The 14,185-nt window shown below is 47.4% G+C and overlaps 2 protein-coding genes across 10 annotated transcripts in view; one reads left to right on the top strand and one right to left on the bottom strand.

Annotated features, from left to right (window-relative positions):
* Positions 1 to 272, bottom strand: part of N4BP2L2 (NEDD4 binding protein 2 like 2) — a 96,262-nt gene extending 95,990 nt beyond the window's left edge. For 6 of the 8 annotated variants that reach the window (XR_016019320.1, XR_016019321.1, XM_074330090.2 and 3 more), the window contains exon 1: positions 100 to 253. Coding sequence is in view for 4 of the 8 variants with exons in the window: in XM_074330090.2 (XP_074186191.1) it covers positions 100 to 114 (15 nt within the window). In the remaining 4 variants the exon portion in view is untranslated. Of the gene's footprint in view, positions 1 to 94 lie in introns of all 8 variants that reach the window. The other 2 variants (XM_074330096.2, XM_074330092.2) reach the window with 1 other exon arrangement.
* Positions 273 to 331: 59 nt separating this feature from the next.
* On the top strand, positions 332 to 13,901 carry LOC141571082 (uncharacterized). 2 transcript variants are annotated; one of them, XM_074330098.2, is made up of 11 exons: positions 332 to 1,300; positions 1,657 to 1,733; positions 2,238 to 2,352; positions 2,653 to 2,772; positions 4,419 to 4,536; positions 4,959 to 5,046; positions 5,828 to 5,933; positions 10,830 to 10,931; positions 12,563 to 12,755; positions 13,124 to 13,260; positions 13,588 to 13,901. In XM_074330098.2, the coding sequence occupies exons 4-11, from the start codon at positions 2,715 to 2,717 to the stop codon at positions 13,899 to 13,901; spliced, it is 1,116 nt and encodes a 371-aa protein (XP_074186199.2). In that variant the 5' UTR covers positions 332 to 1,300; positions 1,657 to 1,733; positions 2,238 to 2,352; positions 2,653 to 2,714. The 2 variants fall into 2 exon arrangements, with proteins under 2 accessions (XP_074186199.2, XP_074186200.2); XM_074330099.2 differs by lacking the exon at positions 12,563 to 12,755 and having other exon boundaries at positions 13,588 to 13,826.
* The last annotated feature ends 284 nt before the right edge of the window (positions 13,902 to 14,185 follow it).

The raw sequence follows: 14,185 nt of genomic DNA, 5'->3' as shown, positions 1-14,185 counted from the left end.
TCTCTGACTGAAGAAACCGAAAACGTCACCACGACTCGCCACACACACACACACACACACACACACACACACTTGAAAGGAGGTGTTTACTCACCTTACCCGGCAACTCTGCATTGACCTTCACTTCTCAATAAAATCTTCTAGAAAGACACTGGCCTCTGAAGAAGCTGAAGAAACGCGGATACACAACCCCAAAAACAGAGACCTACAGGGACTGAAAGACTCCAGCCGCACCTAGGGCTCAAGATGGCGGTCGCCTCACGATTACCCGGAAAACATCGCAGGCTTGCGCCAGGAATTGTGGGAATTGAAGTCCGGCGTCATGCCGACCTGGGACCCTTTGCGGACGGCGACTTGGTTTCCCAGAATCCATTGCGTCATAAACACACCAATTTGACAACAAGCATAGCCCGGAACTAGTTTCCAGATCTGGAGTAGGGAAGTTACTGAGAAACAGTAACTTTGGCCAAAAATGAGCGCGACGTTCTCTGGGGTTCACTCCTAAAGGAAAGAGAACGTGAGTGCCTGGCACCCCAAAAATATACGTAGGCGTCTTTCAGTGCTTTTAAGTTTTTAAGGCTTTTTAACAATCAGGCTTTTCAAAGGGGACTCAGCGTGTCAGTATGTGAAATACGCTTAGAACAGCAGCTGATACAAGTAATTACCGTGTGTTTATTAAATTAGAAATAAATACGAACCGAACAACTGTTAATCCTCAGCTCAGGGTTCCCTCTCCTTAGACCCGCTCCCTGCCCCGGCATTCTTTACCGTCCCTGCAAGGGAAACTGCTAATCTCTTCATAGTTAATAAATCTTTCTGTTCCCATAGCGTTTTAATGTATACATATAATAGTTAAAATCACAGTCTGGAATGTTTGCAGTTGATTATTTAACAGCCTTATGACCAAGAGTGCTGAGCAAAGCCATCCATCCCCTTACAAAGAAAAAATCTTCCTCAAATACAGATTCCCACATCGACCTTTGTCTGACGTTTCCTCTTGATTAGATTCAAGTGAATTGTGTCCTCAGAATATGACATCCAGAGGCACAGGATGTCTGTCTGTCCATTATAAGGTGATATTAGTCTTTATCAGCTGATCAAGGTGTTATCCAGTTTCTCCACTGTATATTTCCCTCCTGGCAACTAGTAAGCAATCTGTGAAGAGATACTTTGTGACCGATCTTGACCGTGATGGTTACAAACTGCTGAATTTTTCTTTAACTCCTTCAGGCCCGTCACATTTATTAGTCCTGATGCTGCTATTAAAGAAGAGACTTCCTTATTTATTTCTCTACTATTGGTATGAATTCATGTGTTACTTTCTGTTCAAAAAGTTATAATCCATTGCATTCTTTCTATTTATGTATTAGACTATTTTTAGGACAGTTTTATTCACAGAAAAATTGAGATGGTACAGAGTTCCCATGTAACCCCCCACCAAACACACTCACACACACACACACACACACACACACACAGAATTTCCCTTACCTCTTGCATTATTATGATACATTGTTACAATTAACCAATATTGATACATTAATATCAACTACAATCCATAGTTATTCAGATTTCCTTAGTTTTTACTTAATGTCTTTTCTGTTTCAGGATCCCATCCAGGCTACCATATTACATGTAGTTGTCATTTCTCCTTAGGCTCCTCTGAGCTGTGACAGTTTCTCAGAAGCTACTTATTTTTCATGACCTTGAAAATTTTGAGGAAAACTGGTCAGGTATCTTTAGAATTTATTGGAATTTATCTGATGCTTTTCTCATAATTAGACTGGGGTTATGGGTTTTTGAGAGGAAGACCACAGAGGTAAAGTGTCATTTTCATCACGTCATAGCAAGGTTATATACTACCAACATAATTTCTGATTGTTTATGTTGAACCTGATCATCTGTTAAAGTAGTGATAGTCAGGTTTCTCCACTGTAAAGTTACTCTCTTACCGCCTTTCCATACTGCTCTTCTTGGCAGGAAGTCACTGTGCCCAGCACACATTTCTGGAGTGGGGGGCCTCAAGCAAGTCACTGTTCCCGCCACATAAATGTTACACCCAGCAGTAGGGTTTGTGAGAAAAGTGAATGAAACCTGGCTCACAGTAGGGCCATGTAGTGCTAACTGGTATTTGATAGTTATGTTTGTAATTGCTTCCTGTGGGCTAGGCTCATAGCCTTTAAATGAAGCCCTGAGGACATGAATCAGGGCGTTGACTTCTCGGCCTCTTCTTCCAGTGCATGCTCAACCAATGCTTGGCAAATTGAAAGGAATTAGTAATGATGCCCAGCCTGCGCAAGACACTGTTCTGAGGACGCCCAGAGACTCCTCGGCCCTCCCACAATCCTAGGGGTAGGTATTCTTGTCACCTCCATTTTGCAGAGGAGGAAATTGAAACAGAAAAAGAATACATTCTTTCCAGAATCCCACAGCTGGTAGGTCTCACCAGAGCACCGGAACTTGGCAGTCTGGCTTTTCTCAGCTGCTGCCTGGAAGGAGAGGGGCGGGAGAGGAGAGCTGGACAAAGATCACGCCCCGCCTGTCTTCTCTGATGCTTTCAGGGAGGCCACGTTTCCCAGAGAACCTTAGTGGGGGGTAGTCCAAAGCAGATGTAGCGGGTCCAGTTACAGCAGCAAGGGTCACATGCTTCAGCCCAGACAGGACAAGGATCCGGCACATTCTCTGGTGAAGACTTTCCCAGTCACTGCTCCAGCATGCCGCAGCCTGGGCTTTGGATGGCACTGGCCCCTCTACCGGCCGCCTTCAATGCAAGTGAGTCAATGCAGCCATGACACCTGGGTGCATGCTGTGTGCTGGGACCCATGGCCTCTACCTGCATCCTCTGTCAGACTTCTCATCAATTCTATACACAGTACAATTAACAGTCACTTTTCAGATGAGGACACTGGGGCTCAGAAAGAGTCAATAATTTGGCCAAGAGCATGTTGTCAGTAAGTGTCAGGTCCAGGTACAGACTCAGCCCATGGCCTTCATCACTGCTGGGGCACTGCCTAGAAGGAAGGGCGGGAGGGAGCATGCTCTGCTGCCCTCCCTCTTCTGGGTTTCTCTGACCTGCACTTGTTCCCTTATCATCTGCAGGCCTCCATGCTCTCCACCACCCAGGTGAGGCCACCTTCTGCACACAGCCTTCCCCTACCCAGGTTCTCAGGGGTCACTCCCTCTATGGTCTCCTCGTCCTTCTACTCTGCACCTTCTCTCGGGCCCTGGTTCTATAGGCCCTAATGGGTGTTAATTTTTCTTGATGAATTGTCTGCCTCTCTGGGACTCATGTGAAACAAATACTTGTGGTTAGTTGGCTATATCAGATAAAAGTTTTATATATACATAAACTTACATCTTTTATATATTTAAAGTACAAATCTTATGTATAATCTTATTTCTTATATATAGCATATATAAAGATGTGAATTTATATTGTTATTTAATATATATATATATATATATATATATATATATATATATATATATATATATATTTATTTGAGGTATAAATCACATAGAGAATAGAAAATCTTTTTCATTTAGTGTCCAAAATTCTTGAGGTAGCTGTTGTGACCCAATAGAACAGAGTAAAACCGAGGTGGAGAGACATTGCTAACTGGTAGTGGGTTGGAGAGCTGAAATCTGAATCAGGTCTGTCTGTCCCCAAAGCCTGTGGCTTCTCCACTGAAACCCAGGGCCTCTTGGGGTCCCCCATCAGGATTTGCTGAGCAGTTTTGAGGTAAAGTTCCAGCGGCCCTTCCTTGGGTCTGTAGCCCAGCAGTTTCCTTGGGGGGAGGTTGGGGACAGGAGCATAGAGAGGAGCCACACACCAGACCTCTGGAACTGCCGGGGGTGGGGGGCACAAACAGGAGCCTGCCCTCCATGCCCCCAGCCCACTCCAGATCCCCGAGGGTCTCAGGGTGGCTCTGGCCAGAACTGCGACCTCTCTGAGTCCCAGCTCCCTTCCCCACGTGTAAAATGAGAGGGCTGACCAGATGAAATGTCAGCCCAGTTATTCTCTGATGCTAATGGCAGAGCGCTCGGAGCACCTGGAAATTCTAGGAGGTGAGCGTGACCACAAAGCCATAAGGTCTCTTCAGTGTCATGTTTCTGGGGTCTGGGGATGGGGGACTCTCAGCAATGTGCAGCCCCTGTTACATGATCTTTGTGCTTTTCTTTCCCGTGTCTCATGCTGGCTATGTCCAGAAGAGCTGTCATCCTCAGCACCAGCCGTGCGCCCACCTCTCAGTGAAGGCCATTTGTTAGGACAGTTTGTCAAAACAGTTTGTCAGTAATTGCAGGCTTTTGGTAAAGTGACATCATTGCAGGAGAAGGCCCAGCTCAGGGGGCTCTCTAGAGACCATGGTGCAGTGCCCTCACGCCCACCCTGCCCTCCCCTCCTTTGTTCTCTGCAGGGACGGCCATCCTCTCTCCCTGCAGTGGGGCCCACTGCCATCTCCTGTGCCTTGTCATCTGCTTGCTAGGCCAGCACTGCCTGACTGGAAGCTGCCTGCAGTGCCCTGCAGGCTTTTAGTAAGGAGTACACACCCTGTGCCCCAGGAAGAGAGGAGGGAAATGGCTGGAAGGGGAAGGGGTTGAGGGAGGTTGGGGGCTACCCAGAGACCCTCTGGGAGGCCCTGCCTCAGGGTGTCTGTGCAGGGGACTGACCTTTTCCAGTCTCCTCGGTGTTGCCCATCAGCTCTGAGTCATCCAGTTGGCACACTCTCCCTTCTCCATCCAGCCAGTCCCAGTTGGGTCAGGCAGAAAGTAGGCCAGACGATGGGCCAGATGATGGTGTCCCCAGGCTGGTGGCAGATCCAGATGGACCCAGGCCAAGTGTGAAGGGCCTCTGTGCCATCTCTGCTGCCATTGAGGCCCAGTAGTCCCCGGGCTGGGCAGCCTCCCGGGCTCATGGGGCCTCTGCTCAGTCGCTCAGCTTCCTTTGGCATTTGCAGCCGCCTGGATGGAAGGTCAGCTCTGCAGCTGTGCCCCACTGGAGCCTGCAATGCGCTCCCAGGACTCACAGACAGCAAGGACAGCCAGGTGATCCCCGGGAAATGACCGCTCCTGGTCTCAGCCATTCCTGGGTGGGGTGTCCTAGAGGTTATCAGGAAGTCCCCAGAAGAGGCTAAATCTCTCAGCATTAGAACAAGCCTCATCCTTGCTGATACGAGTAAAAGTAAGGTGGTGATACTCCCTTGGCAAGGCAGCCTACACTCCCTGCCCACCTCTGACCCAACACCCAGGGACTTGCCCCGCCACTTTTACCTGGAAACAGGTATAACCCACCTCTAGGCTGCTGTGGGGATTCCATGAGGTGACGCCCGTGAAGTGTTGGGAGGTTTGGAGCCACTGTCCCCTCATGATACGCTGTTAAGATAGAAGCCATGGAGCTGTGGAGTAACGCCCACAGCAGTCACCTGGTGAGTCAGTCATTCACCATGTGTCACCAGGCACCTACTGTGTGCAGCACTGGGTACAGAGGACAGTGTCAGGCACAGCTCTGTCCCCTGGGAGCTGGCCATCCTTCAGAGCTGTAAGTGCCCTAGGCAGTAAGTGCTGGAGCTGCAGCCTCCACCGAGAGTTAGAGGAAAAGGCAAGACCCTCGCTTATCCAGGAAGCTCCCCTCATCACAACACATGGAGGCAATGTTGGTGGTAATTTTTACAGAGGAAATTGGAGGGGCAGGGAGGTTAGGGGATCTGCAAAAACACTTGGCAAAGTAAGCACCAGAGCTGAGATGCCAAGTCTCAGCAGTGTCCAGGTACAGGGTTAGTCACGACCTACTGGTCGTCTCACCTGTTGTTTCCCTGTTGGCCCTCAGCAGTACCTGCCTAGACAGGAGCCAAGCTCGCAGCATGCTGGCTGTGTCTTCTGCCCTCTGGGCTACTTCACAGATGGAGGCCTCGGTGTCCAGCCCTGCCCCACAGGTAGGTGAGAGTGGGCTGGTGACCCTAACAACATTGGACAAGGAGGGTGCGGGGGTCCACGTGCTCGGATTGGCCTGCACCCCCCCCAGGTGGCTCTGAGGGGCAGAGTCCAGCTACTCCTGGGCCCCAAAAATGCACCCACAGGACTGTGGGGAGGATGAAGTGAGACAGTGCAGAAGGAGGGGTGTATGCAGAGCGGAGAGGCGTGTGAGTTGGGAAGATGGTTGAAGTACTGGTTCGGCTCCTCACAGGTCTTACTAAGAACCGTAAAACTTCCTGTATAAGGGTCTGTACATATTGTTACTTTCATCCCCCAGTATTTCATGTTTCTGGATGCTATTATAATGAAATTGTATTTTTTATTTCAATTTCCAATTATTTGTATCTAGTATTGATATTTTTCAATTTGTTTTTTATTGTGGTGAAATACATGTAACATAAAATTTACCATCTTAACCATCTCTAAGTGTACAGTTTAGTGGTATTAAATACATTCATAATATTGTCCAGCCATCATCACCACTCATCTCCAAATCTCTTTTCATCTTGTAAAGCTGAAGCTTTATACCATTAAACACTAACTCCCCATTCTCTGTATGCCTGTCCCCTGGAAACCACCATTCTACTTTCTATCTCTATGAGTTTGACTATTCTAGGTACCTCATGTAAGTGGAATCATGGTATTTGTCTTTTTGTGACTGGTTTATTTCACTTAGCACAATGTCCTCAAGATTCATCCATGTTGTAGCATATCAGAGTTTCCTTCCTTTTTTAGACTGAACAATATTCTGTTATATGGATATACCACTTTTGTTTATCCATTCATCCATCAGTGACCAATTGGATTGCTTCCACCTCTTGGCTATTATGAATAATGCTGTTATGAGCATGGGTATGCAAATATCTCTTCATAACCCTGGCTAGTATTGACTTTTTTCTATTGACTTGTATCCTTCAATCTTACCTGCTTCATTTATTTGTTATAGTAGCTTTTTATATGTGCAGATTTTTTAGGATTTTCTCTTCACACAATCACATTATCTGTTAGACTTTTTAACATCTATCTTTTCAATCCGTATGCCTTTATTACTTTTCCTTGCCTTATTACACTGTCTATGAACTCTAATACTATTTTGAATAGAATTGAACATCCTTGCTTTGTTCTAAATATTAGAGAAAAGCATTCAGTTTTTTTACCATTATGTATGATGTTAGCTATAGTTTTTTATAGATGCCTTTAATCAGGTTGAGGACATTCTCTTCTATTTCTAGTTTGCGGAGAGTTGTTATCTTAGATGGGTATTTGATTTTTGTCCTGTGTTTTTCTGCATTGATTGAGATGAGCATATGGTTTATCTCCTTTGTTGTGATAAGATGATGAGTATCATTGTTTTTTGAATGTTTAATCAACCTTGCATTCCTGAGATAAACTCCACATGGTTGTGACATTTTATCCTTTCTATATATCACTGAATTTGATTTGCTAAATTTTTTGTAAGAATTCTTGTATCTATGTTCATGAGAGATATTAGTCTGTAGTTTTCATTTCTGGTTTCTTTGGTTTTTTTTGTTTGTTTGTTTTGTTTTCTTTTGTTTCTTTTTTTTAAATTAAATTTATTGGGGTGACAATTGTTAGTAAAATTACATAGATTTCAGGTGTACAATTCTGTATTACATCATCTATAAATCCCATTGTGTGTTCATCACCCAGAGTCAGTTCTCCTTCCATCACTATATATTCGATCCCCCTTACCCTCATCTCCCACCCCCCACCCCCCACCCTCCTTACCCTCTGGCAACCACTAAACTATTGTCTGTGTCTATGAGTTTCTGTTTCTCATTTGTTTGTCTTGTTCTTTTGTTGTTTTTGTTTTATATACCACGTATCAGTGAAATCACATGGTTCTCTGCTTTTTCTGTCTGACTTGTTTCGCTCAGCATTACTCTCTCAAGATCCATCCATGTTGTCACAAATGTTCCTATATCATCTTTTCTTACTGCCGAATAGTATTCCATTGTGTATATATACCACAACTTCTTCATCCATTCATCTATCGAAGGACATTTTGGTTGTTTCCATGTCTTGGCCACCATAAATAAAGCTGCAATGAACATTGGAGCAAAGCCTTGTGATCAGAGAATATGCATGGTATGATTTCAATCTTCTTAAATTTGTTGAGACTGATTTTATGTCCCAATATATGGTCTATCCTTGAGAATGTTCCATGTACACTAGAAAAGAATGTGTAGTCTGATGTTTTAGGATGAAGTGCTCTATAAATGTCAATTATGTCCATTTCATCTAATGTGTCATTTAGGGCTACTATTTCGTTATTTATTTTCTGTTTGGATGATCTATCCATAGCTGTCAATGATGTATTTAAGTCTCCTAGTATAATTGTGTTTTGGTCAATTTCTCCCTTTAGTTCTGTTAGTAGTTGCTTGGTGTATTTCGGTGCTCCCTGATTGGGGGCATAAATATTAATGACTGTTATGTCTTCTTGTTGTACAGTCCCCTTCACCATTATGAAATGTCCATCTTTGTCTCTTGTTATCTTTTTCACCTTGAAGTCTGTTTCATCTGATATCATTATGGCTACACCTGATTTTCTCTGGGTACCATTTGCTTGGAGTGTCAATTTCCACCCTTTCACTTTGAGTCTATGCTTGTCCTTGTAGCTGAGATGTGTCTCTTGGAGACAGCATATGGTTGGGTTTAGTTTTTTGATCCAATCTGCTACTCTGTGCCTTTTTATTGGTGAGTTCAGTCCATTTACATTTAGGGAGATTATTGATATGTGAGGATTTCCTGTCATTCTATCTTTAGTTTTCTGGTAAGGCTGTGTCTCCATTGTTTCTTTGCCTTTTTGTTGTTGTCTATTATTTCTGTGTGGTGGTATTCTATGATGTTTCCCTCTGTTTCTTCTTTTATTTCAGTATATATTTCAGTTCTGGATTTTTTTTGAGTGGTTACCCTTAAGTTTATGTAAAAGAAAGTTTGATAATTAGAGTATTCCATTTTCTTCAGCACGCTTACTTTCTCCATTCCCATATTCCGGTTCAGGCCTTTACTCTCCCCCTTTTTGAGTTTTGGTTGCCACAAATTGTCCCTGTTGATGGTGGTCGAATAGCCTCCTTTAATATTTCTTGTAGTGCAGGTCGTGTATTAGAAAATTCCCTCAGCTTCTGTATGTCTGGAAAGGTCTTTATTCCTCCTTCATATCTAAAGGATATCTTTGCTGGATATATTATTCTTGGCTCATGATTTCTCTCTTTCAATAGTTTGAATATTTGGTTCCAGTCCCTCCTGGCTTGTAGAGTTTCTGCTGAAAAATCTGATGATAATCTAATGGGCTTTCCTTTGTAAGTTACCGTCTTCTTTTCCCTGGCTGCCTTGAGGATTCTTTCTTTGTCGTTGATTTTAGACAGCTTCAATACAATGCGCCTTGGAGAAGGCCTGTTGGGATTGAGGTAACTAGGTGTTCTATTTGCTTCTTGGATTCGAGGGTCCAGTTCTATCCACTTCTTTGGTTTTTATATCAAAGTAATACTGGTCTCATAAAATTAATTGCAAAGAAGTCCCCGCTCCTCTATTTTATGAAAGAATTTATGTAAATTTGGTATGAGTTATTTCTTAAGTGTTGTATAGAACTCAGTAAAGCCTTAGGGCCTAGAGTTTTCTTGATGGGAAGGTCCTTAATTAAAAATTCAATTTCTGTAATAAATTTTTTTTAATCTAAGTTTATTGGGGTGAAAATTGTTAGTAAAGTTACATGGATTTCAGGTGTACACTTCTGTATTACATCATCAATAAATCCCATTGTGTGTTTACCACCCAGAGTCAGTTCTCCTTCCATCACCATATACTTGATCCCCTTTACCCTCATCTACCACCCCTTTCCGCTTTTACCCTCTGATTTCTGTAATAAATTTAAAGCTTTTCAGATTGTTTCTTCTTGTGAGAATTTGGTAATTTATGTCTTTCAAGGAATGTGTCAATTTCATTTAAGCTGTAAAATTTATTGTCATAGAGTTATTCATATTATTCCCTTATTATCCTTTTAGTTTCTCATCTGTAGTGACATCTCTTTTTCATTCCTGATATGGATATAGGTACTTTGTGTTCTTTCTTTTTTTCTTGATCAATCTAGTTTATCAATTTTATTTATCTTTTTTTCTAAGAACTACTTTCAGTTTTATTGATTTTCCTTATTTCTTTTTCTATTTTATTGATTCCTGTTATTATTATATCCTTCCTTTTACTTGCTTTGGTTTTATGCAATGTTTTTCTGGCTTCCTACGGTGGAAACATTACTGATTTTACACCTTTCTCATTTACTAATATAGGCATTCAATTTATAGGTACTTAAGCCTATAAATTTGAATCTATAAGTTGCTTTAGCTACATCTCACTAATTTCATGTTTTTGGGTTTTAGTATCATTCAAGTTGAAAGGTTTTCTAATTTTTTTGTGATATTTTTTGACCAGTGGTTTGCTCAGAAAACTGTTGTCTAATTTTCAACCATTTAGGGGCTTTTCTAGATGTCTTACTGATTCCTATTTTAATCATTGCAGTCAGAAAACATATTATCTGAATAGATATGGGAGCCGGGCCCAGGAGGTACCAGGCAGGGAGGGCAGAGAGAGCCCTCCCAAAAGAGGAAGCAGGTTTTTGGAAAACCAGAGAGCAAAGCCTTTGCTTCCCTGACCTTCTTCTTGACAGTGATGCCTCCCCAGGGCCCTGGGTGGGGTCCAGCCACATCCTGGGTGATCCAGACCCTCTCAGAGGCCAGCCCTGGACCTGGCCTCGAAGCTCACACTCTCTCAACCTGTGGGCTCCTCCCAAAACTAATCTCATGGCATGGCAGGACCCACCATAAGACTTCTCCTCCCAGGCCACTTCTGCCCAGACGGTGCTACCACTGTGCCACTCCCGGCCAGGAGCTCTGAGGGCAAGAGGGAGACACCCCACCCCAACACCAGCTTCTGCTGGACAGGTCAGTTCTGAACGCCGTGGTAAGAGTGACTTTGCTAACGTTGCTAAGTAGGTGCTTATCCAAAGGCTGCTCGAGGCTGACTTGCAATGCCCACTACGGCCAGCAGCACGTCCATGCACCTGTGAGGGGTGAACACAGTGCAGCATCCCCCTCAGGCCCCCAGCTCTGGGACCCCGTGTTCTCTGTGCTCAGCTGGGAAAGTGAGGACCTGCACAGGAAGTACAAAGGCAGCGGATTATTCTACCTAGAGCATAAAGACAGAGGGGTAACATGGCTGGGAACCCTTAGTGCTGAGGCCTTTCCTGGGTGGGTGCTGTGAGGGCAGGCGGGTCCTCTCAGCCGCACTGATTCAGTGTCTGGGCTTAAGGCAGACCACCACTCTCTGCGACAGTGGCATGTGGTGTTTGGGGCTCTGGGTGGCCTTTGAGGCCCCTCTCAGCTCTGACATCCTGAGCCTGTGACTTTGTGACCTGGCAGATGAGGAAAGACCCCAAGCACCAGTGGGGTGGGGCTGGCGCACCTACTGGGTGTCAGCTCCTGCGCCATGTATTAGCTCATGCAACACTGTCATACCCAACAGCTGAGCTTCAGAGGTCAACTAAGTGGCTTGGGTCACGCAGTATGAGGTCACAATGCAAACTGACACCTGTCTCATTACTCTGCATGCCCCCTCAACCCCCAGCAAATGAGAGATGGCGGTTGGACAGGCTTTTGAGGGACAAGAAAGACACACCAGGAACAAGCTCCTCAGACCTTCCATTTCACCCAGTTCTCAGGTCTAGTCCTGGGAAAATGGTTCAAGGAAACAGATTTCTGTGATGGGGTCTCTCAGCTGCTTTTCCGTGACTTTCGGAAGCCACCAAGCCCCTGGGCCATTCCTCAGAGCCGGCGGAGAGCAGGCTCCTCACTCAACACAGATACCTCCTTTGCAGGCCCAGGTCAAGGCTGCCCCCACCCAGGAGACACAGTTCTAGGTAGGAAGGAGCTGTTTCCTCCACAGGCCCCAGGAGCTGAAACATGAGGGGTGACACTGACTCCCCCTCCAGGAGCCCCGGTTCCCACGTGAGGGCAGAGTGGGGACAGCAGTTTCCCCAGGCTGGGCCAGAGCATTGGGCACACCAGAACTGGGAAGTGAACTAGCCTCCAAGACAGGGGCTGTGGCCTGGTGTGAGCCAGTCAGCCTAAATTTCACTTCTCCCAGGGCTGTGGCAGCATTCGCTGGTACCTGCCATAGGCCTGGCGCTGCACAGCGCTGTCACCTTGGGCAATGTCGGTTAGTCCTCACAGCAAGCCTTGGAGGACATGTTGTTATGATTCCTATTTCATCAAAAGGAAAATAGGGGTTGAGAAGTCGGGGGAACTCCCAACGTCTGTGGACTGTGCTACTGAGGCTGCAGGAGCCCCCTGCAGGCTGTGGCCCTGGCAGCTACTTGGGGGGACAGGCCCCCAACTCTGCACCTCAGGGGCCTCCCTTCCTGGCACATGGGGCTGCTGGCCCATTCCTTGCACCCCCAGGCCCGCAGGACGATAGGCACACCAGGGCCTGGGAAGGCTTCACTGCGTCTCTTGGGGAACCAGCAGCCCAGGCCCTTCAGAGAGAACGCGAGTGATGTGGGCTGTCCTCTCCCCAGTTCTCAGCCATTGTCTGCAGTGCCCGGCAGGACACTTCTGCCCCAGCAGAGCCACCCACCCCATCCCGTGCCAGCCCGGCACATTCAACCCCCACCCGGGCCAGGATGAAGCTGCAGACTGCGTTCCGTGCCCAGCAGGCAGGGCCTGTACCCAGGCTGGGCTGACTCAGCCAGGCACCAAGTGCACGCCGGGGTAAGGGTTTTAGATTTCTCCATGATGGGGTGACAGGATGGGGGCTCAGCATCCTCGCCCTACCACCGGCATAGATAGGGTCAGACCCTTGGGTTCAGGAGAGACTTCCCCAAGCATCCACCCTCTCGGAGTCCTGGGAGGGCCCCTGCCTCCACATCAGGGCTCAGTGTCACATCAGCGGGGCTCCAGGACCTCCCTGCAGAGGCAGCTGGGAACTCCTGGCTTCTCCGTGGGGAATAGGGAGCTCAGAGAGGCCCAGTTACTGTGCCAAAGCTACACAGCAAGCCCATGGGCACAGTGGGACTTTCCTGTGACTCTCCAGGATGTTGGGCTTTGTGGAGTGGGTACCAGCTCCTTCGTTGTCACAGGTACATGTGCCCAGTGGGCTCTTCTAGCCCCCACGCCCATACCCACACCTGCCCGGCCGGGACCTTCAGCAGGCACCATAGCCTCTCCTCCCTGTCGCAGTGTGAGACCTGCCCCGCAGGACTGGCCTGCCCTCCAGGTGAGTGAGGAGGCAGAGCAGCTGCCTCCCTGCCTGTGGGACCCCTCCCTTGGTGAAGAACCAGCTGGACTCCAAGGCAGGAAGGCCAGGAAACAGCGCCTTCTGTCCCCACCAAGAGCATGGTCTACCTCACCTTAGGTACCTAAGCATGAGCCAGGAAGAGCAGCCAAGCCCCACCCGCTGCCTCAGTGGGGCGGCTTCTGGGCCACGGCTAACCCAGGCGCCCCTTCCTTCCCCACCGCCCAGACATGTCCCTGACACTCGCCAGAGGGATATGGTTGGAGGGGCTATTGCACCTCCAGACCTGGTTCAAGACTGTCTTTGCAGGAACTGGGGGTCCAAACTGGCCCCCCACCCCCTGCCCAGCTGGCCATTATTGCCCTCCGGGAACCAAACAGCCAACCCAGTTCCAGTGTCCCCCGGGCACCTGGAGTAACCAGACCAGACTGACCGCAGGCGAGGAGTGTGCACCCTGTCCCAGGGGCTGGTTCTGCGTCAGTGGAGCCCAGGTGCCCTCAGGGGCATGCAGAGCTGGACATTACTGCCCACAAGGTGAGTGGAGCCAGGGTCTTCCTGGCAAGGTCACAGGTAAGTGCCAGGAGGGAATGTCATGGGCCAGCCTGCACACCTCCGCGGATTAAGGTTAGCCTTCAGAAGACCTTCCTGAGAGGAGGGCTGGGACTGGCCAGCCACTGAGCATCCTGCCGGGTTCACAGGGCATCTCAGCCCAGACATAGGCTGCATCCTGGGTGAGTGGCACCCCTGCTCCCTGTCCCTTTCCCATGACCTCCCCAAAGAGCAGGGTGAGGAGCTGTCCCCAGGGAGCAGGGTGAGGCGCTGCTTTGTCTGGATGAGGCAGCTCTGAGCTCCCTCTGTCCTCCTCAGACCCCTGCCCTCTCTGAAATAGGTACAAAGTGGGGCACCC

This window comes from Rhinolophus sinicus, chromosome 16 (assembly GCF_057876585.1).
Source record: "Rhinolophus sinicus isolate RSI-liver-muscle chromosome 16, RSI-T2T, whole genome shotgun sequence".
Taxonomy (NCBI): domain Eukaryota; kingdom Metazoa; phylum Chordata; class Mammalia; order Chiroptera; family Rhinolophidae; genus Rhinolophus; species Rhinolophus sinicus.
The sequence above is the reverse complement of the archived record's forward strand: the minus strand, read 5'-3'. Positions and strand labels throughout refer to the sequence as shown.

Bases quoted from the DNA above. Each gene is read 5' to 3' on its own strand.
- LOC141571082 (XM_074330098.2), top strand. From the start codon at position 2,715: ATGCCGCAGCCTGGGCTTTGGATGGCACTGGCCCCTCTACCGGCCGCC. The intron at 4,537-4,958 runs GTAAGGAGTACA...TGGCATTTGCAG, and splicing joins CAGTGCCCTGCAGGCTTTTA to CCGCCTGGATGGAAGGTCAG. The intron at 13,261-13,587 runs GTGAGTGAGGAG...CTGTCTTTGCAG, and splicing joins AGGACTGGCCTGCCCTCCAG to GAACTGGGGGTCCAAACTGG.